Consider the following 23,724-nt stretch of genomic DNA (forward strand, 5'->3'; position numbering starts at 1 on the left):
AAGGGCAGCACTGTACATTTTTGTTAAATTGGATGCAGCATTTCTTGTTTAGTATTTCTGATTTGCAGGTGGATTCTTGCTGTTATGATATGTCAATACAAGTGATAATTTACCTTTCATAAACAGTCTGGGGACTGTGACTTAAGGGATATGTCTACATTGCAATGCAATCCCAAGGTTTGAACACAGGTTCAAGCCTATCCCCCTCTCCCCATTTCATCTACAAATTGTGCTAACCCAGGGCTCAGCCACAAGGTCCCAGGACCCACAGGGATGGAAGGTCTGACCCTGAGTCAAGCTGGACTCAGAGTTCAAGTCTTAGTGATTTGCAGGGTACTCACAGTCCCACTGAACTTGTGCTCTGGGAGTCCACCAAAAGAATCCCACAATGACATGGGCCTACCTTCTTTGTCCTCTGGACAGTGAAGTTTGGTGGACAGTCAAGTCTTCCCATGCTGCACCATGAACAGAGGGCTAGACTGGCCCATGTTTTGAGAAGGCACTAAGAGTTTGGGATATGGGTGGTTGGACTTGGGCCTATATGATGCAGTGCAGACACTGAAGCCCCAGCTTGGGACCCAAGGTTCAGTAATTCCTACCCTGGGGTTACAAATGAGTATAGATGCTCAAGCCCCAGGTTAACCATCTCAGACTCTGCTAACTTGAGTTCTACTACCCCTGGTCTTACATTGCAGTGTGGACACACCCAAGGGGGACAGAAGACTAAGCATTAATAATTGTAAAATAGTCTGAAAGTTAAGCTTCTTCACAGAGGACTGAGTTATGAGAGTTTTTCACTGTTTTTCGATTTCAGTATTTTCCCTTCCTCTCCAACTCTCACTGAAGTCCATGGCAGTCCTTTCAGTGCTTTCACAGGAAGTAGAACTCCCCCCCCACCCCACAACATACCAGACCATTCTATGACAATTGCACCTGTAATTTAAGAACACACCATCAGGCCAAGCAGATCTGTCTGTTTAAATCAGCAACAATGGTGAAATTAATTTTAATGTGCTTCTTCCACTAATTGGCAGTTTATTTTTTATCCCCTCCTATTTTTGCCATTTTAACAGGAATTTTTCACCCAATCACAACCATATATCTGCAAGTAAAAAATCAGTACTATGTGGAAAACACAGCAAAAGATTTGTTTTTGTTGGGTCTTCACATTGGAACATTGAATTATAAAAACCACATTTCACGATGAAGGGTTTAATATCTTTTCTTAGATATTATATGTTTGGGCAGAATTAATCAATGATTGACACAGCTCATGTCTAGACATTAAACATACTTCTGTGTGTTTTAAGAAAAGAGGAAAGTTTAAGGAATGCCAGTTGGTTAAAATCACAAAATCTGACCAGCTGTAATGTGAATCTGTTCATAGGAAGAACTATCATCAGTCATTACTGAGCAAGAGAAATCAAATTATCCTGATGAATACAGGAGGAATAATATTATATTTATAAATGTATATTATATTTAATAACATACATTAATATAAAACTAATATTAAAGGATCCTTTAAACTCTGGCACATTACTTTGAAAAACAAAACTGATGAAAGTGACAAAAATGGAGCTACATATTTTAAACCAATAAATCATGATTCCATTATTTTACCTGAAACTCTTAAGTTACCCCAAGTAATGTGAAATAGTCACACCTGCACTCCTAGTTGGGAGTTCTGGGTGTTCAGCATCTCTGAAAATCAGACCAAGGTGCCCAAATAATTGAAGCACCAAAATCAGAGGCCATTGCTGTAAACATTTGGCCATTATTTTTCATTAAAAATGTAATTTGTTACTCAGTAATTGTAGGGAATACAAAACTAAACACAGTATTTTACACATTTAAAATGTTTTCTCCATAAGCTCACAAAAATAACTTCCATCTCCACAGGAGCAAACAAGGGCTGGGAGCAAGGTTGCTATTATCACCACTTACCCCTATGCTCTCCTCTGTGACTCAGCTCAGAGGAGGAGATAGGGCACCAGTGCTCTAAAACCCAAAGATATGATGGAAGCCAACACAGCATGTTTTCCACTTTCTTGAGCTCATGCAATTCTCTCTACACCTGCACCATGCTGTCGGGGCTCTGCCGGCATTCAAAGGCTTGGTGGGGTGGAGCAAAGCCACAGTCTCTTCAGGACTCTCAGGACTTCATGAATTTCTGAGTAGAATCCATTGCTCCCCCTCCACAACCCTTACTGTGAATCAACAGGACTGTGCGTTCCCTTCTTTCCACAACTGCTACTATTCAGGAGCCATGCATCCGACGAAGTAGGTATTCACCCATGAAAGCTCATGCTCCAATACGTCTGTTAGTCTATAAGGTGCCTCAGGACTCTTTGCTGCTTTTACAGATCCAGACTAACACGGCTACCCCTCTGATACTAGTCAGGAGATGACACTATTTCTGTTCAACAGTTCATAGAATTTAGTGCACACATAGTTAAAGTAATGTAGAGGTTACACTGTCTATTACATCTAGTTACATTTTACAAAACCGACCGTTTCACAGTATATCATGGGATTTATATAATGAAAATTGACACATTTGCAACATTTATCTAGATTTTATATACTGTAAGCTGAATTTTAAACATGTACACAATATATTTTATTAAACCAATAAGACTATAGTCAAAAAGTATTTGTCTCCAATCCTAAAATTGCTGATGCAGATAGCCTGTTTTTTAAAATTTCTTTAAGGATCTACTGCTGGAAGGCATGCTGTTACTTCCACATCCTCTGTTGCTGTTTCATCTGAATATAGGTTAAATATGACAACCCCACAGACTGCACTCTGTAGCCAAGAGGAGACAATCTAATTTTATGTCCTGGGAAACAGCAGGTCCAGAAGAGCAACAGAGAGTATATATATATTTTTTCTTTCCGGAGCAGGAATTCTGACAGAGGACCTTGCAAGGAAGGCACACACCATTTTCTCATACTCTGTGGACACCAACACTATCCTCCCTGCCACTCAGGCCTGTAATCTGTGTATCCTCTTTCTCTTGTCCATCTGTCTAAACCATATCCACTCTGACAGCTCTTCCTGCAAAACATCTGTAAGATCCATCCTCTCTATTCATCCTGCTAAAACTTTGGTACAAACCCTCATTAGCTTATATCTTGACTATGGCAACGGACTCCTTTCTGGGCTTAACAAATGCCATTTTGACACCCTTAAATCCATTCAAAATGCGGCTGCAAAAAAGCAAAACTCATCACTTTGACCACATCACAACATTCTTTAAACCTAGCCAAACTTGGCTCCCCTTTCCCCCTTCACTCATGCACAAACTACCATATAGAGCTTTGAGAGTGAAGGGATGTATATAGAGCAGTCAGACTCTGACTCCACTCTGCGAATGATGCCAGCCTTTAATGTTCTTTGGTCAAATTTCCCCACAAGCATCTTCACCTGTTTTCTAGGCTGCCCCTTCTGTCTGGGAGGAATGTTTTTTCAAGAATGTCTTGAAAAAAATCGCCAAAGCAATCTAATTATCATCTTTCAGATCTCTCCTTAAAACCCACTTAGGTTGTGATGCCTATAAAACACTTGATAATGGTTCAACTACTGGTGTACCTCAGCTGCCGCTTATTAGACTAAGCATAATCCCATTTTTTGTCTCCATGTGTTGCCTCCCATCATATACTTAAATAAGATATTTGGGGCAGAGACCATCATGTGTGTGTGTCAGTGTTGTGCCTAGCATAATGGGTTCTACCATAATACAAACAACAATCACCACAGTCACAAAGACAGCAACAAGTGGAACCTCACCCTGATCGCCATCCATTGTTTTGGATAATGTATGAAGAACATGGAAGAGATCAGAAGTAAGAGAACGTGTCTCTGAAGTTTATGTGGGGTAGGGGGGGAGGAAGGGAGATGGTTACCCCAGTAATGAGAAGAGGGTCACTGACACTTCCTTTTTTACAGTAGAACACATGGCAGTGACACTGGTTATTCGTACTGTTCAAACCAATAAGGAAGAGCCCTAAGGACTCATGAGGAAATAGTAATATTTAGTTTAAAGGTGATTTGCAATGTACAGTCTTCTAAACACTTTAAGGAGGCCAGATTCCAGTAATATTGTGAAACTATATGTGGCATTTATGAGACAATGTGTTATGCTGTCATTAACACACTGACTATGTGAAAGGTCTAATAAAATGCCAATCAGATTATTAACACAGCAGTATTTCAGTAATGTTTAGACACTCTAATCAGGATCAAAGTCTGATTGCGCTCTCGGTGGGATGAACACATGGTGAATGACATTGAAATGACTTGCCTACAAACTGCACATAATATTGAAAATAATATTAACTATTTTCCCATCAGAAGCTGATAAATAAGATATCCACATTTTATTTGGAACACCATGATAGTATAAAAGTATCATAAGATATCATTCATTTTTTACAAACCTGTAATAACTATTAACACCATACAGCTTAAAGCCATATCACCTTGCAGGGTGATTCCAATAATTCGCACAAGCTAAGCAGAGTCTAGCTTTGGGATTCTTTGGATGAGATGTAAACCTGAAGTCCTGATCACTTGGCCCTGAACACAAGAATTCCAGGGCTTTTTTTGTCTGGTGTTACACTTGGTGTGCTTCCCGGGAAAATTACAACTTGAATAATTAACTTCAGCCTACTTAAATTCTCATGGAAGTCTCATCTGGCTCTTGTTCTAAATGAATATGTAGTACAGCTCAGTGCTAATTAGCAACTTTCCTGTTCCATTCCACTGGTGCTGTGTGGGTGTCACAGATTAGATAGGGTGTCCAGGAGAAATAGTTTGGATAGTCAGTTAAAATGTTAAATGCTTTTGGCTCTATATAGAAGTAAGATCCCCATCATCATATTAAATGTCATTGTTTTAAAAAAATTGACTTTTGAGAAACATGTAAAGGATTTTAATAGCACTCTTTTTGCAGTAAGAGAATATTTTAAAAAATAAAACATGTACACTACCATTGTGCTCGTTTCATGGGTGAAACTTGCTAATGCTCAGCTAGGACAAGGACTAGTGTTTTTAGTGAAACTGAAAACCATAACGGGTCATAGACTTGGACAGTTTAATGCCAGAAGAGACCACCAAATCATCCAGTCTGACCTCCTGTGTATGCAGCGGCGGGGAGTTCTGAGACCTTTAAATCCCGGCCCCAGCCCGGCTGCGGGAGCTGCAGGCGGGATTTAAAGGGCTCTGGGCTGCCAGCGGCCACAGGAGCTCTGAGCCCTTTAAATCCCGGCCTCAGCCCAGCCGCCAGAGCCGTGGGCGGAGATTTAAAAGGCTGGCTCCAGAGCCCTTTAAATCCCTGCCGTGGAAGCCAGTGCGGTCCAGCACAGTGTACTGGCTCTTGCCAGTACGCTGTACCAGCTTACTTTCACCTCTGCTCCTATGTTTGCTGATGACTGGCTTTTAAACCTAGCCAAACTAGGTTAACACCTTTCTCTTGTTAAGAGATATCAGCAAGTATGGGGTCAAGCTGAACACCTGGAACAAACTCCTCAAAAATCAAGACTGCACCTCAAAAACACAAAGTCACCACTCTGCTCTCAGGCCAACCTCCCACAGAAAAGCAAAGATGCTTTCTCCCATCCCCGCTCACTGTAGTAGTGAGAATGAGAATAAGATTTAACAGTTCTACTCTGGCAATTATTTCTGAGAAATCACAATAAGTTAATTACACACAAATGAGTATCATGTTTTAGGTTAATTTGAATACTAAAAATATTAAAAACTACTAATTACATACTGTAAGAGTTTTTGCACCAATAAGATCTTTTTCTATTTATAGTCTTTCTCCTATGGATCACATAATATTACAAGCAAGGAGTGTATTACCATAGGCATGATCAGTCAAGCAGTCAAAGTAAATCACTCTGTACTTGGTAAACATAACACCAAAGTTGGCTGGAAGATTTAGGTGCACATTGAAAGCCAACAGCATCTTCTAGCAGAGACAGAAATTGACTGGAGTCTGCCTGGAACTCAAAGCCTTCCTCCTCCTCCTCCCTTTCTGACTTAAGGCCCTTTGCTACTTATTACTAGCTACCTGAATTGTCACATTCAGAGCTATCTGCTTTTCTTGGGGATTAATCCAGAATGGTTCATCTCTGTGACTATTGGCTTGTCTACACTGTGCATTAGTGCACATCAGCTGGAGTGTACATTCTAGTGCACACCAGCATGTCACATACTAATTATCTGTAAGGAACCTGCTCACGTGTACTAAAAGTTCCCTAGTGTGTGTTGATGTAGTACTGTTTGAAATGGGACTAAGAAAGCAGTGAATTTGACAATGACATTACTACGTAGCAAGATTTAATTGGGACCATCAAAGTGCTCAGTGGCAGGAATGAAATTCAGGATGTAAGAAAGAGACATTTGAATTAAGGCCAGGGATCACACTTTCTTCTATGTTTTGTATAGCATTGAGAGTAAGACAATGGTCATTAAATAACAATCATGCCTTCTCCAGCCTTTGAGACAAATCTAGGGTCTCTCTTTCTCCTCCGGTATCTGCTACTGAGCTATGAAGACTCATATAAAAACAAGTTGAAATAGGTAGCCTAACTCAGCTCTAAAACTATCCTGGTCATGTGAATACAACTGATCACAAATACTGGGAGCACATCAACAGCAATGAGTTCTTTCATTATTAAATATTTTCATATTTATAGAGAAATGCTGTATTAGCATTTACTACACAATTCTTATCATGCTGTACTTGGACACCCTTAACCACAATGTGTGTCTGATGCAACTGCTCAATGTGAATTACTTATAAAAATAATGTTTATCTGATGCCGTAGGCAGTTTACTACTTTTTGTAAATTAAATTAAATATTTACTAGCATAGCCCTTTAAAGGTATTTAAAGGTAATATCTTCTGACTTCTTTTGCACACCGACTGCCAATAAAAAAGCAATAGTCCTATCAAAAGAATGAAGATGGAATTAAATATAAATTAGATCTGGAGAGATATTGGCTTGTTATCACAAAATGTTGTTTGCTTTGTAACTTAAAATGTATTCTTCAATTTAATTAGCATGAGAAATTTTTGAAAAAAGAAGAAAGATGTGTATGAAGAAACTTCATAGTTTGGACATACAGATGTACATACAGATGTACATATTAAAAAGCTTCCAATAAAATAATTGGACTTGTGGAAAATGCAGTCTTCAATGTCCCCAACATGTGGTTGGTGTTATGGTGCATTTACATGAAAATATATCTAGCGGATGAAGGGGAAGTGGCCATTCTAGACAGATTCTCTTTACAAAGAGGTGATCTTCAAAGCAAATTTTACGGTATTATAGTTACCATTTCTTCCAGTGTTAGTGTGTATGTCTGAAAGGGAAAGTACTCCTATATAGGGAATTTATTTTGAAAAAATTCTACATATCTCTACAGTCATTTATTTATTATACACATGTAGTTTTAATATCTACATCTATAACTCTGTTTCGGATTCCTAAATGATGTGCAGAGTTTGTCCAGGAAAGACACAATAATTCAACTATATTTTGCAAGCAGCTAACTTATTTTCATGGTCAGTTAAGTGTAGGGCAGCATGGTTAAAGTGTTTCCGCTTCTAAAAAACACTGGATAGAAATCTAATTAGATTTCTACAGTTTTGTTACATTTAGAAGTCAAGTAGTTTTTAGACAAAACAAGATCTTGCAGCTGAGTCTATCCTTTAGTTAAGGGTACTATTAAGCTCTTTTTCTGTACTTTCAGAAATCTTTAGCTGCTAATTATACTAATTATAATCAATCAAATTTTTAGATGGTGACAGAAAAAAACTCAGGGCAAAGTCTTCACATTTGGGTTCCAAAAGCTAGACAATGAAATCCACATTTATGCACCTCCATAACTGGACTAATTCTAAGAAAGGATAAGCCAAAGATCTGCAGCTCACATTGAATTTACCTCCAAAGATTGTTTAGGTGTCAGTTATTTAGGTGCCTAAATAAATATTTAAGTGTCTAATTGATGACCCCCAAATTTTAAAATATTGACTAAAGCTAGTTATTCTGCTTCTACAATATTTCATCCCGAGACACAAGAAGAATTTGTTACTGATAAATATGTATCTTTTTTACATTTTAATTATAAACATGTAGAAATGCAAAACAAATTGTGCATTGAATTAATTAGCTTTACCCAGCTACAGAAGACAGCTGTCCATTCCTATCATACTAAGGTTATTAAAGTCTACCATTGCAATAAAAAGAAAACTAAAAAAGTCTACTTCACAATGTACAGTGATTGCTACTTAAATTTCTTTCAACTTTTTATTCCTGGACAGCGGTTGGTGAAGTGTCAGTCTCACACTTTGTAAAACAGAACCTTTAAAGGGTCATGACTTTACAAGATGATGAAAACAGTTTTTCCATCATTCTAATTTAGTTATTTCATGAGGCTCTTCATTTCAGCAGCACATTGTCTTGATGAATCACCCAGGTTTTAAATTAAAAAACAAAAACAAAACCCAAACAAACCTTTTGAAGGTTAATAATATTCTAATAAAATAATTTGAAACAAACTAAAAAATATTATCTATGTGACTCTGAAGTGTTTATGAATTTAAAACCTGTGCTTTGTGTTATACTGGCTACTGCTTTATATTCATGAAAAGGAATAAACATCACATCAGACCCATTAGCAGAATGGATCAGACATCTATACTACCTTTTTATTTGTAAATAGAATGACAGTGTGCTAACATTTTGACAGTATCTTAGCAATGAAACAGGCAAAATGATGGTGGATAGTTTTACTTACAAACAAAAATAGCTTGAATAATATATTAAAGATAGTTGAAACGTTCTATTAAGATGTCTAATGCAATGTTTATGCCTTTACATGGGTATTTAAACCAGTTTCTTTGAAGGGCCATTGGTATGCAGTCAGAATCCTGGTACTATATAAATTAAAAAGGAAAGGATGTGTGACCTCGATTTTTTTTTGTACATTAATTTATATTCCCCATGACTAGCAACGGAATGATACTAAAAGGACAGAAAATACATCCAGCTACTGTATTGTGGAAGTCTATGGCAGTCTGCTAAATGCCAATTGATTTTATATAGTTTCAGATGTATAACCTGTCAAATTAGCCACAAGCAAATATAAAAGATACCCTTGTACATGTTACATGATGTAAGAATTTTAATTTATTTTTTTATGCTGCTAAATGAATGATCCAGAATGTTCTGCTATTTAAGTTTTTACAAACTGTATTATCGGTAATTAACACCAGATTTGAAAAATATTCATAGGGCTTAAATATATTTGGGAATTTATGATTTTTCTGACATGTCTTTAAAAGTTGGCTTTTACCTGTTCAATACCAACTAGTCAATCCAACAATTCACTGTGAGTTAGAGCAAAATGAACAACTTAAGCACTAGTGCATTTACTACTCTCACCAATATGTTCTCCAGAAGTATGTTTTCTTATTTTACTGAGTTGAATTTGGAACATGCACCCAGATTTATATTTTGCACTGAAAATGAGTTATACATTTTTTCTGAAGTCTGAGTGTACTACAACCCATTCAGTACTTTTTCAATGCAAAAATATGTGGTCACCGTGGAGTATTTGCATACAACAGATTTTTTCCTCTGTTTTTTAAAAAAAGATCAGCCCCTCTCTCTCTTTTTTAAAATCAGGCTCAGAGCTGTGGGGTTTCTATTTTATTTTATTTTTTTACTCAAACTAATAAAATCAGGAGACTGTGGTGAGATCTAGCGGCATGCAGTTTGATGTCCTCAGCAGGATACCAACAGTCAGAAGTAGTGCTGTAAATTCAATGTGGGGCTTCAACACTGTGCTAAGTGTGGCTTGAATCTCAGGGGCTTCCCTTTGATGCAAGTGCAGTATATTAACTGGAAAAGCATTCACTTTTATTTGTCTATACTGTCTGCGACAGTAATATCGCCTCATTTAGACTAGTTCAACATGAAAATACACAGAGAAGCAATCTGTTACAAATTAGCATAGCTCCCCTTTCATTTTACTAGCTAGTAATTGGAAGGGGTTAAGAAAGTGTAATTTATCAGATTATATGTGTTTATCTTTGTGTGGGGACAGCATGCCTTTGGTGAATTTTCCTGCGTACCCTGAGGAAATAATCTTTCCTTGATGCCCATTTGATCTGAAAGAAAACAATGACGCCTGTGAAATATGGGAGTATAATTTGTTTGGTTGAGAAGGAACAGTTTCCCAGACATCTGAAATAGTGTTAATGACTTTATTAGAACCTTACCTTTCTTTGGAAATGTTTTTATTCTCTCGTTTCCAAATGGTCTTGAAGTCGCTGCAGAACTCGTACCACACAGTGAAAATGTAGTTTGGTGTGATCTCCTTCTCACCAGACTTTGGCTTTATCCCAAAGTATCCCACTGTTTCTTCAAAGCTACAGGGGAAAAAAAACTGTCAACACGTAAAATCCACTGGGGAAGCTTAGTTTCCCTGAGGGTGGGTTCCTGACTCAGTAGCCAAGGCTGATAATTACCATAACTTCCCCTTAACTTTGGAAACCATAGCAGCAATTCATGCCAAGTGTGACTAACCTTCCAACACCTACTTTTTTCTCCTAGGAGGATAATTTTTTGTGTGTGTGCATAAGACACCATTGACGTATGTCATGTACGGAAAGCAAAGGCACTCACTTTTAATAATCATAATTTATTTACCTGAATTTCAAGTTAAACTTGTTAACTAACATTTTTATTCTGCAAAGCTGAAAGGGTAGTTATTTTGGTGTTATTTTTCTGATTAAAGGCTGACAGAAGAGTTGTATGCCAAACCAGAAATAATTATCACCAAAAAGGAAATCAAGTGTCACCTGATCTCTAGTTTAGAGACTTTCAGGTACTAATGGAGCTCAGTGCAGCAGCACAAATGCCACAGTCAGTGCCAATAGCTAGTTTGCAAAGAGATAACACAATGAAAGTGATTCATACCTTCCCAGGGGGCTAGTAAGCTGATAAAAGCAGTAATAATAGGCTAGTTTTATTGCCAGTGTTGTAATACTTTACTATTCTATATTACAGCAAACGCATTTTTGCAGTGTATCTGAGTATTTCTAAAAAACTCTTTTCCTGTTGAACATAGTTTTGTGGTGTTTTAAGTTATTGTGCAATATGCATTTGAACCATTATGGTATCACATTTCATAGATAAACAGGTAATTGATTCCATGATCATGATTATGAGGTGTCCAACCTGAAACAATAGAATCTACAAATTCTTTTTGCTTTTGTTAAGGTTGAATCAGTTTTTTTTCCAAATTAAAAATATCTGTCAGGGTAGTTTTGCTGATAATGATTAAAAACAATATCATGGCTTAACAGCAAAGGCAACATAAGAAAATCTTTCAAGAGAATTCACTTTTCTTGAAACTCCAACTACATTTGGGGAAAGGGAAGTAATGTGCTTATTAACATCTATCGATGGTTTTTAGCTTCCTGTATTCAAGAATTAAGCTTTTTAAAATAAAAGGTTTTTAAAAAATTGTACATGGTCTACAAACAATAAAATTTAAGTTCAACAAATGGCCTTCAACTCATCTTTGGGCAGATATCTCATCCTGTATTAGCGGATTCATTTACATAGATCCACATTATGGGATAGATTCACAAAAGGACTTAGGTGCCTACCCGACACTTTAGACACCTAAATCCCAGAATCAGTTCCCACTGGAATTCACAAATCCCTCATTCAGCTGCCACCAAATCCTGTAGGTGCCTAAACTCACAAAGTGCCTATATGTTTGTAGTAAAATTTTCCTGGGCACCTATGTTTCTGTCAATGTGCATGACACAGCAACTCCACACCAGGTGTCCAGACACACATCCCAGAGTGATTTACAAACTGGGGAAAGACAAGCATTTCTCTGTCTAACTCACTTCCAGGGTCCAATCTGGTAGGCAAACTCTTAGTACATTTAGTGGCTTGGGCCCCTATAGGTGAGCATACACTAAACAGCCTTCCCTAACCCCAGGATTTCTTTCAGTAACAGCATAGGCACCTAACTCTAATAGAGGGTTTGCAACTGAGAATCCCAAGTGCCTCCCTGAAGCTTGGATTTAGATGTTTATCTCCAAAAGAAGGATGGGGCTTAGCACTCACTCCTTGTCTTGGCATCTCCCATTGGCTAGTTTAGGTGAAGAGCTACCTAGCATGCTGGATTTTGTCAATCTCATTCTGATGCACCTTTCTCCCTCTATTCATTGTATAAGGAGCCTAGAGGCCTAATCTAGGCTTTTAGAATTAAGAATGGTGATGCTGAGGGTTGCCAAATTTTTTGTGTGTATCTAGCCCCATGTATATCTAGCCCCATGGTTAAGGTTGAGTTTTGCACTTAAAGCAGGGCTTTATACACTTTGCTATGTATGAAAAATACAGAGTATCTTCCTCAAAATTACAGCAGTTACTCTGGGGAAGCCAGAGCATATACTGTGTAGCTGCTTTGCAAAATCAAGCAACTGGAAATTCAATTGAACCGGTCAGTATACTTTGGCTATTTGTGCTTCTACAGAGTGGCATTGAGTAGCAAGAGCACAGTGGTGAATATGAACAAGAGTTAAAAATTAGAAAATTATTTAAGGTTAATAATTCATATTTTCAAACCATCAGAATTATGGGAGAGGGTGGGAGTGAGGGGGAAACAGAAAAACAAATAGCTGATGCATCTTTAAAAATCAGTTTAGCATAATCTAGGATCACAGATTCTAAAATGCCTTAATCAGAATTAAAAGTTGATAGCATGGTATCGCTACAGGGCAGAGTTAAGGAAATCTGGTTGCCCTAACTGTGCATCTCCTGCTAGGGGAGCTGAGGCAGGAGCAAAAGAGGAACCATCATAGGAGGGAGACAATTCCTTCTAAGGTTCCACCTTCATGCAGCACCAGTTGCACTAACACAGTTCCCTACCTCAGGCCCCAAAGTAAATTCCTGGCCTATCCATCCACCCTCAACATTTCCACTGAATCCCCCCCCACCTTCCCCTCTTCCCAATTTCATCCTCTATCACCCCTCCCTCCTACATAGCCCTGCTCTCACCTACCTTGTGCCTTCTGCTGCCCAGTCTGCCTCCAGGGTTTTATAAATAACTATTACCCATTAAAAGTGAATACTAGATCCTTTCAACTACATCCTTTCATATCCTGGAGGATTACTTGGCACATTTTCCTATAGATTTTTTAAATAATTAAAACAAACCAGTTTCCCAGATAACTAAAACCAATCAGCCAATTGCAAAGTAAGGGTCAATTTATCAGTACCTCTAGCTGCTTTGCTCTGCAGCAGAATGGTGCAAAGCAGCTAGAATGTAACTGGGAATCTCACCCTAATAGTTAAAATGATTTCTCAAATGATTTAAGGCTGATATTGCATGGATTCAAATCATTACAAATATCACGTGGTAGGATTTTCTTTGTTTACTGTTCGTGTATGACATTTTGAATAGGTTAAAAAATGCAAAGAAACTCTGAAACAAGAAACTGTTAAAATGGAATTAAGGTTGAAAGTCCATAACAGTAATTTTTGATAAAATACATCACAGATAAACAACTTAAACACCCAGGACTCTGCCATGTCTTATATAACTAGCAATAGATCAGTACAAATAAAATTAGACTGTATAACATTTATCTTAATTTTATACTTTTAAATTCTAAAGACCCTGAGCCAGACCTTTAGCTGGGGTATACTGACATATTTCCATTGTCTTCAACAGAGCTATGCTCATTCACGCAAGCTGAGTGTCCAGATCTATATTTTCTTTTTCAAGCACTATTGGTAATGGGGAATTACTATCTCTTTGCTACTTTAAATCACCTTCAATCTCCACACTTAATATTAGGACATTGAAAAGAATAATTAACAGCTACAGATGGGAATACTTTAGTAAACACCCATCCATCATTTTAAACTCAGAGCAGCAAGGCTTTTATTTTAGAGCTACATAGATACAACAATTGTAACAGCGAATGATTTGATAGCGAATAACACCAGAAGTAGATTTGACTGCATTTTAAGAAGGAAAACAGAAAATTCTTGTATGTAAAATTTCAGTTAGTCATGAGAGAAAAAGAAAAAGAGACACAGTAACTCTGAACAGTTTTAGATGAAAGCATTTTCAAATGCTATGTTTTCCAATTTTGCATATCAGCTATACATCTCAAGCCTGCAAGATGAGCATATAAAACAATGCACACACACGGAGGCAACAATAAAGATGAATATGCTATTTCTCATCAGGACAAAATTTATGCTGACAAATCTACACCTGTCTTTCAGATGATATCTTAAGACAAGCTCCTAACCTCATTTGGACATTGAAGATCTGGCTGCACTTTCCCAAAGAGATAATTCTAGGCTTGGGAGTGAGACAAGAAGCATTGCAATATACCCGTGCTTTGCTGTTTGTTTGTAATAATGGCCTTGCACATAAAATTTTTGGCTAAATACCGTATATACTTGTTCATTATCTTGTTTGTTTATAAGCTGACCCCCAAAGATGGATAGATAAAAATGGCAAAAACTGTGGGACCCTTTCATAAGTCGACCCTATATTTCAGGAGTTGGCAAACTTTGGCTCCCGGCCTGTCAGAGTAAACTTCTGGCAGGCAGGGACGTTTTGTTTACCTGGAGTGTCTGCCAGGGGCGGCTCTAGGTATTTTGCTGCCCCAAACACTGCAGGCAGGCTGCCCTTGGCGGCTTGCCTGCGGGAGGTCCCTGATCCCGCGGATTCGGCGGCACGCCTGTGGGAGGTCCACCGAAGCCACGGGACCAGTGGACCCTCCTCAAGCATGCCGCTGAAGGCAACCTGCCTGCCGCCCTCGTGGCGACCGGCAGAGCGCCCCCCGCGGCTTGCTGCCCCAAGCACACGCTTTGCGTGCTGGTGTCTGGAGCCGCCCCTGGTGTCCGCAGGCATGGAGCCACTCAAGTCCCAGTGGCTGCGGTTTGCCATTCCCAGCCAATGGGAGCTGCGGGAAGTGGCATGGGCCAAGGGACATGCTGCCACTTCCTTGAGCTCCCATTGGCTGGGAACAGCGAACTGTGGCTAGTGGGAGCTGTGGGGCTGTGTGCCTGCGAATGCTCCAGGTAAACAAAATGTCCCGGTCCACCAGTGGCTTACCCTGACGGGCCGGGAGACAAAGTTTGTCGACCCCGATCTATAATGACAATGTATTAGATATTCAATTCAATAATTCAAAAAAGCTTAAAATCATCAACTTTTGGTGTAGACCCATTGATAAGCCGACCCCCACTCTTTGATGCTTCACCTTTTTACCCCAAAAAATTGGCTTATGAACGAGTATCTACAGTATTTTTTCCAGATTAGAGATGTCATGTCTGATGTTGTCTATTGCTTGGGTTTTTTATGTGTGCCCTTCAAAACTTCTGAAGAAAAGTAAATATTTTATCCTGTGTAAACTCTATTCTCCTAAACAAGTTAGAGCTTATTGAATCTTATTTGAATATTGCAAAACCCCCGCAAAGAACATAAGCCAAAACTGTAGTTTTTATAGATAAGAATAAATCTAACATTTTTCATGTATAAGAGCCAGACAATATTGTCACCACAAAGCTACTAAAAATGCTAACAACTAAAATTTGCCTCATTCAGTTCATTTACAAGTAGTTGTATAGCTAGCATACAGTAATACTGAAGGTAGAAGCTTCACATGAACAAAACTTAACAAGTATTACAATCTGTGATCTATTTTGAAACTATCAACTTCACTGATTTTTCCTCCTTATGCCTGTCTCCTGTTACCAAAATATGACATGGGTAAATGCTCTTACATTAACATTTTTTAAATTTCACAAGCTTCCAGTATGGTCTATTTTGCAATCTAGATGGTGTATGAGTAAAATGGCACCTCAATACATTTTCACTGAATAAAGAAGTGAATTCTTTATTAAATTATTATGAGAGACCAAGATTCAACTCACTGATGGAAAAAAAATTAAAACTGCATATTCAGTAGATTATTTGGTTCAAATAACTTGTTTCACATCCTAGTATGACACTGAGTACTGTTTTGAACTACAGTAGCCTTTCCTATTTAATTCCTGTTGAATTCCTAGGATCAATAACATATTTCATTTTGGTCAAATATCTGTTTGAAAGGACTGGAGAACTTACCTTTTTTGTGCATTTTCCAAACAGCTCTCTTCTGTCTTATGTTCTTCTTTAGCTGCAAATGGAAAAATATTGGTATTTTAAATAAGGGTCTGACTATTGTACTTTATTTTAAATTATTCTTTATAGTACACATTTTTTTTATGTTCAGGTTTGAGGGCTTGCATATTACGGATAACAATAAACATTTCATTATTTTTCAGCTATGGCCCATATTTTTAATAAGTGACTTTTTCAGTAGGGAATACTGAGATTTTGAAAGTAATGTCTAAAATAGTTAGTCCACCATATTTAAGGCTAAGATTATGTCACAGAGGTCACAGAATCTGTGACTTCCAGTGACCTCCGTGATATTGAGGACCCTGCAGCTGCCCAGCATCCGTGGGCGGCAGAGGGACTCTGGAGCTGCTCAGCGGCTGGGGGCCCCCAAAGCTCCCTAGACTCCACCACTGGCAGAGCCCCCCCCAGCAGCTCCCAGCTCTGCAGGGTAGAGGGGGACCCCTCCCAGCCACTGGGCAATGGGGTCCCTGCAGCTTCCAGCCACTGTGGAGGTGGTGGGGGTGAGGGTGCAGCAGGGTGCTGGATCTTCCCTCCCCATTTTGTCAAGGATGTTTTTAGTAAAAATCAGGGACAGGTCACGGGCTTCCGTGACTTTTTGTTTATTGCCTGTGACTCGTCTATGACGAACAAAACAAAACAAAAGTTTTAACGAAAGTGCTGTGTAGATATACCCGTAATCTGTTCTTACAGGACGTACCATTGGATGTTGCTGAATAGACACTAAAGAATAGTTAATAACTTCATCCATTTCACACTCATATTACACTTTGTTCAGGAAGCTGACAAAGTGGAAATATATGTCCCAGAATTACAATGTACAGTGTATACTTGCTTTTGAAAAACCATGGCCAAGATTTTTAAAAGTGACAAGTGATTTTGGGTGCTTCAGTTGCTGAATACCCATCTGAGATACTAAAAGTAGCCTGATGTTTTCAAATCTTGTACGCTTCTCCTATGTTCGTGTGTACAGTGAATTTAAGTGTAGACAAAACCTGCACTGTATACTTGCTTATATTCAGTTTGAATTAAGATAAACCAAACTAAACCATTCTTAAACTAAAATAAAGATATCTACACAGGGGTTTGCATCCATTTAACTAAACCATTTAAAAACTGAAAAGGTAAACTAGTGTACTGCTGCATACAGAGAAGGCGAAAACTGGTTTTAATTCACAGCTTTTGTTATTCTGCAAGTCTGTGTGTAGACACTCTTATTTCAGCTTAAATATGTCCCATTTGGATGTAAGTTGATTTTAACTATTTAAATTAAATCAAAATAAATCACTCTTAATCCAAAATATTTGTCCACATAAACGTACATCCAAACAGCTAAAGGTTTGAATTAAAACTGATTAATGGCTTGTCTACAAAAGAAAGTTAGATTGGTTTAATTTAAATTGGCTTTTAAACCAATGTGGTTAATACAGTGTGTCACAAGACGGCTGGCCCCAGTACAAGCAATAGGACCAGCACCTCTGTGCCCGAGCAGGTGCCCCCATTTGGCCAACTAAGAGGGTGGAGCAGCACCTGGGGGACATAAAAGGTCAGACAGTCCTGGAAAGAATCAGTCAGGAAACTGACAAAGGTCTTTGTGGGGAAGTTGTGGAGAAGAGAAAGCTTGCTGCAGGCCCTCCCTGGGAAGAGGGAGGAATTGTACAGGAGATTGTATGTTTGGGACCTAGGAGAAGGCGGAAGTTCAGGAAAGCAGTAGGAGGGGTTTGCTGGCTGGCATCTCAAAGCCAGAGCAGGGCTGAAGGGTCAGCAGAGGAGAATTGCCTGCTGGTTCTAAGCTGGAGAACCAGAGCCAAGGGCCAGAGAGGGCTGAAGACAGGAGAACAGTGAAGGGGCTTACCCCTGACATCTACAGAGCCAGCCAGCTGGACCCAAACCGTGAGAGGCCAAGGAGAGTGAGGGATGCTTCACTGGTTAGGATGCTCCCAGCAGAAAAGCTGTGGGGGTTGCCACTGGGAAAAACGAAGTTGCACTCCAGTGGTTGCACTCCAGGGAAGTTGACATTCAAAGCACCTGGCTTACTGGCTGGGGAAAACCTCTCTTACTGCTGGGACAGAGATGTTGAGACTGTATGTTGTATGTACTGTTGGACTATGCTGGAGGAAATCTAGATTATGGTTGTGGGACTCTTATGATTTATGTGTATGAAACTTTCGTAATAAATTCACAGGCGCTGACTTTCCAAACTGCCAGGAGTTGCTAGATCCCCCCTGCCCCACTCTACTGCTTCCCCCAATGCCCCACCCACACTCCGCCTCTTCCCGCCCCCACTCCACCCCACCTGGCCTCTTCCCATCCAGTTCCGCCCCTGAGCGCGCCACTTCCTCGCTCCTCCCCAGCCTCCTGCATGCTGCGAAACCACTGTTTGTGGCGGGCAGGAGGTGCAGGGAGGGAGGGGAAGGTGCTGATCCACAGGGCCCACTGGCGGGCGGGATGTGCCGTGGGGGGTTAGGATATAACTATCCCTACTCTAAACTAATCCTGTAACTATTTGTAGCAAGCTTTTTAACTGCACAAAGGAAGAAGAGCTGACTACTCTGAGTCAAAGGGAGAGGTTAAGGTGTTGTGAGTGCAGCAGGTATTAGATAGAGAGGAAGTGGGGGACTGTCAGAAGTGGCCAGGTGTTTATGTCCTCTGTCAACAGACTGTTGGGCGCAGGGGAAGAGTGCACAGACCCTAACCCAGTTCTGTGCAAAAAGATTCTATGGCAATAGAGTCAGGCACACACTTCCTACCGGGTGGCTCTGTACAGGCTACATCATGAAAGTGAAACCCAGGTACAACTCTATTTAAATAGTTTAGGTAGAGAGGAGACATTCTCCTGCCCTCCTCCCATAATACTGCTTCTCACCACAAAACACACCTCTACCTGAGACACTCAGCATCTCCTTCACCAGCTATTCACCACTTAGGGTATGTCTACACAGGGATAAAAAAACCCGTGGCTGGCCCTGGTCAGCTGCTTCAGGCTTGCGGGAGTCAGGCTCCAGGACTGAAAAGTCACAGTGTAGGTGTTCAGGCCTGTTGTGGTGGAGAGTCCCAGAGCTCAGACTCCAGCCTGAGCCCAAATGGGGACACAGCCATTTTTAGCCCTGCTGCCAAGTCCGAGACATGGGCCAGCCATGGTTGTGCCACAGGTTTTTTTATCCTGTGCAGACATACCCTTAAGAGAAGGCAGCTATGCTAGAAGGCTGGATCCAGAAGGGATTTTGACATTGCAACACTCAGGCATCTAGGCACTTTTTTTAGGTGCCTAGAAAATCACTGGAATAACAATGGAATCCATAAAGTCTGAATTTATGTGCCTAGGCTCCCCACACAATGAATTCGGAGAGACAGGAACCCCAGAATGCAATCCACAAAATCCAGCATGCTTCGCAGGGAGCCACCGAAACCTAGCCAATGGGAGATGCTGACAAGAGGAATGTGTCCTAAACCCACACCCCTCTCATGGACTTAGATGCCTAAGTCTAGGCTGCAAGGAGGTGCCTATCTCTGCTTGCACTTTGTGTAGCTGGGAACCCCTCTTCTAGACTCTGGCATCTTAGGTGCCTATGTAGTTTATTGTGATAATTAGCTAAGCAGGCACCTAACTCCATACAAAATGGGGAGAAGGTGGTTAAGGTAAGGCCTCCCTTACAATCTTTAGCCCAGTGGTTAGGGAACTCAGCTGAGATGTGGGAGGCCTTAGTTCAATTCCCACCTCTGCTTGATGAGAAGGGATTAAAACAGGGGCTCCCATCTCTTGGGAGGCAGGAATGTTCTAGCCACTGGAATACTGGGATAGTCTGATGTGGGTCTCTCCATATATCTCTTGTTGAAACATTCCACTTCATTAAAGAACTGCATTTAATTGGGCCAGAGAGAGTGAGAATCACTCTGTAGTTCACTGGCTAAGGCACTCACCCAAAAGATGGGAAATCCCTTGCCATATCATGGGTAGGTACCCTAACCACTGGGCTAAAAGTTACAAAGGAAGCTGCCTCTTCCTCCTCCTCTGTCCCTTCCCCAGGCCATTTTGTGTGGCGTTAGGCTCAGAGCATGCCTACTGGACCAGGCCACAAAGGGAAGATAGGCGATCCTCCACCTATCTTCCCCCAATTTGTGGATCACACTGGGGCTTAGATGTGAGACAGGCATCTCAACACCTAGAGCTTGTCTACACTGAAAGCTAACATTGGCGTCACTATGTCTCTTAAGGGTGCGAAAAATCCACATCCCTGAGAGGCACAGTTAGGCCGACCTAACCATTGGTGCGTACAGCGCTAGGTCGATGGAAGAATTTTTTCTTCAACCTAGCTACCACCATTTGGGAAGGTGTTTTAACTAAAGCAATAGGAAAACCCCTCTCATCGCTGTAGTGAGTGTCTACACTGAAGTGACAGTGACACCGGTGTAGCATTATAAGTGTGGACATACCCCTAGAGTGAGGCAGCAGTGTGAGTGCCCAGAGGCAGAAACTTAGGCACCATGTGAGTTCAGGCACCACAGGGTTAGATGGCAGCTGGGAGGGTGTTTTGTGTATTGCAAGTATCAGAGGGGTAGCCATGTTTGCTGCTTTTACAGATCCAGACTAAGAGTCCTGTGGCACCTTATAGACTAACAGATGTATTGGAGCATGAGTTTTCGTGGGTGAATGCATGCATCCAATGACGTGGGTATTCACCCACGAAAGCTCATGCTCCAATACGTCTGTTAGTCTATAAGGTGCCACAGGACTCTTTGCTGCTTGTGTATTGCAGTAGTGCTTAAAACTGGGACTGAGGTGCCTAAAAGTCCCTTTATAGATCTGCCTGAAGTCTCTTCCCTTTCCCCCAGGCCTGGAGGGATCAACCCTCACTCCCATCCCTAAGAAAAAAATGCTAGAAGTCAGTACTGGTGGGGAGTGAGGGTGAGGTTGAGGGAAGGAGACATGATAACAGAGTGGAATTGCATGCTCAGGGCACAGTCCCATAATCAGAAATTAATCACTTTGGTTACAGAATATTCTAATTATATTGTGCTTCCTTCTGTCATTTTAAACACGTGTACCAATAGATTAATTGTATGGTATGAATCCTAATAATTTAGATCAGATTTTTTTTTAATTTGGCAGGTTTACTATTTTTACTCCATGTAAGTCAGCATTCAGTGGTATGGTTATTTTTTTACATCCGCCAAAGTTACTCAACCACTTTGATTTATCATCACCACCATGGACCATCTCTAGTTTTCAACCAACCTAAGAAATACAGTGTGTGTATTAATTAACTGATGCTAGTTAACTGTGTATGACTTGGCAAGCTTATGCAGTACGTTCTTAAATAAAATTTTATGTAGGTTCCTTTAATCCTTTTTACTAATAATCTACTTCACTGTTGACAAGTACAATATGAAGGACCTTGAATATAGTGAATAACTGCTAGAGGTTGACAGTTCCGATACTACAACAAACAAGAAATGTTCATATTAAAATGTCTGGTGCTTCTGAAAATGTAAAGTTCTTGAAATCTGGTTTAAATGTGCATTCAAACTAATGAATGGGAAACAATTATTTAAAAAAAACATTTACAAGTATTTCAAGTGCAATTGAGCAATTTTTTATGAGTACACATCTGAAGGCAGTAGGATTTAAAAACAGAAAGTAGGAAGAGGAATTAGAATATCCTCTTTGCATTTTTATATTGTTAAATTTAAATATACTTGGTTTTAAAAACCCAGCATGATAGACACAAACCAATAGGATGCCCACTAAGGAAGTGGATGTTATTGTATTGTTACAAATGGAGAAACCCAGTTTTCCTAATGAGACAAAGGGAGATTTTATACTTCACATGGGATTCATACAACTTCAGAAGGCATTCACTTTTCTTTTACAGAACACAGTACTTAATACACGATACTTAGAAGATGTACACTAACAACAGGACACAGAAGTGCTCAGAAATAACAGTGGGATCAGTTACAGAAAAGGATTATTGTTACTTCACACCAGAAAAGTAAAACAAAAATATCAAATGAAATCAACAAACTAAACTCATTCTGAATTACCTAATGGATATTTTTTATGAGGAGATACTGGAAGAAAAAGAACATGCAAGATAACCTGTATTTCTAGTGTTGCCTGTGGAAAGACTTGATTTTCTTCAGTATTCTTCTTATTATTTATTATGTGTACCATTGAGTTAGGTACTATACAAACAGGAAGATACAGGCCCTACTCTAGAAAGCTTCCTAGCTAAGACTAGACTCTACTAGTGAATACAACAAACATTAGAGAAAACTTACAATACCTGATTTTTTAAAACTTTTATTTTTGTTTGTTTGTTTCTGAGAGGTTCCCATTCAGATACTGACCAGATCCAACTATGTATAATGTTTCAGATTTGACTAGATCACACCTAAACTTGAGATAGCTGCAGATTATTTCATGTAATAACCCTCACCATTCCTATGCAAATAGTTCCTATCCTATGGCTTAAAATGTAAGATTTAAAAAAAAATGAGAAATTTACTTACTTACAGGTTCTTAATACTTGTTTTTCTGCTGTTCACTATTTGATTAATTCTCTTTGGATAATTTACTGAATTGGAACTAAGTTTTTAAACTCAAACTAGAACAGCTAGCATTGAAATTACATATCAGTTCTTCATCATATCTACATTATATGTCTTGAATGTATTCTAGCCTATCAGACTAATACATTCAGACCATACTTCAGTGATGTAAGCTAAAAAAAAAAAGTTATCCAGTCATGAATCATCTTATTTAGAAAACAAAATCTGACTTTTAAACAATACTTTTCGGAGGGGGTGGGAAATAAATGTTAATAAATGTTACTGCGTTTATGAGCAAGAAAGCATTGATCAATTTGCAACTGAGCATAACAATTTCTCCCTGATATTTGGGAAAATGTGATATGCCGCACACAACTGGGAGAATTATTTTAGGTATGCAAAACTGTGTGCACAAACAACTATTTTTACACAGGTATAAGAAGATCTAGTGGCTAGAAGCTGAAGCTACACAAATTCAGACTAGAAATAAGGCACACATTTTTAACTGTGAGAGTAATTAACCCTTGAAAGAATTTATTAAAGGTTGTGGTGGATTTTTCCATCACTGGCAACTTGTTAATCAAGATTGGTTATTTTTTAAAAAAGACATGTTGTAGTTCAAACAGTAATGATTTTGGGGAAGTTCTATGGCTTGTGTTATACAGGATGTCAGACTAGATGATCACAGGGGTCACTTCTGGTCTTTGAACTGTTGGATTTTCAGTTACTCTTGATGCTTCAGTTGAAGATAATTCGACTTATTTGGCTGTAGTTGTAGGTTTAAAATGGATTTTTTTAATAATTGAAATCTCTCTCAAATAGTTACGATCTCTGCCGATTAAAAACACATTTGAAGTATAAAATAACAGTTATAATTGATCTGTCCCATTTGTGAGAGAAAGCACACTCTAATGAATTAGGCA

At 39.4% G+C, this 23,724-nt stretch overlaps 1 protein-coding gene across 5 annotated transcripts in view; it reads right to left on the minus strand.

The window, feature by feature from the left end:
* The window catches only part of FMN1 (formin 1), a 346,645-nt gene that overhangs the window by 13,599 nt on the left and 309,322 nt on the right, over positions 1-23,724 (minus strand). For all 5 annotated transcript variants that reach the window (XM_039536556.1, XM_039536557.1, XM_039536558.1 and 2 more), the window contains 2 exons: positions 16,196-16,247; positions 10,302-10,451 (listed from right to left, as the gene is read on the minus strand). In XM_039536556.1, the coding sequence (XP_039392490.1) occupies positions 10,302-10,451; positions 16,196-16,247 (202 nt within the window). The remainder of the gene's footprint in view (positions 1-10,301; positions 10,452-16,195; positions 16,248-23,724) is intronic.

Source organism: Mauremys reevesii, linkage group 4 (genome assembly GCF_016161935.1).
Source record: "Mauremys reevesii isolate NIE-2019 linkage group 4, ASM1616193v1, whole genome shotgun sequence".
Taxonomy (NCBI): Eukaryota; Metazoa; Chordata; order Testudines; family Geoemydidae; genus Mauremys; species Mauremys reevesii.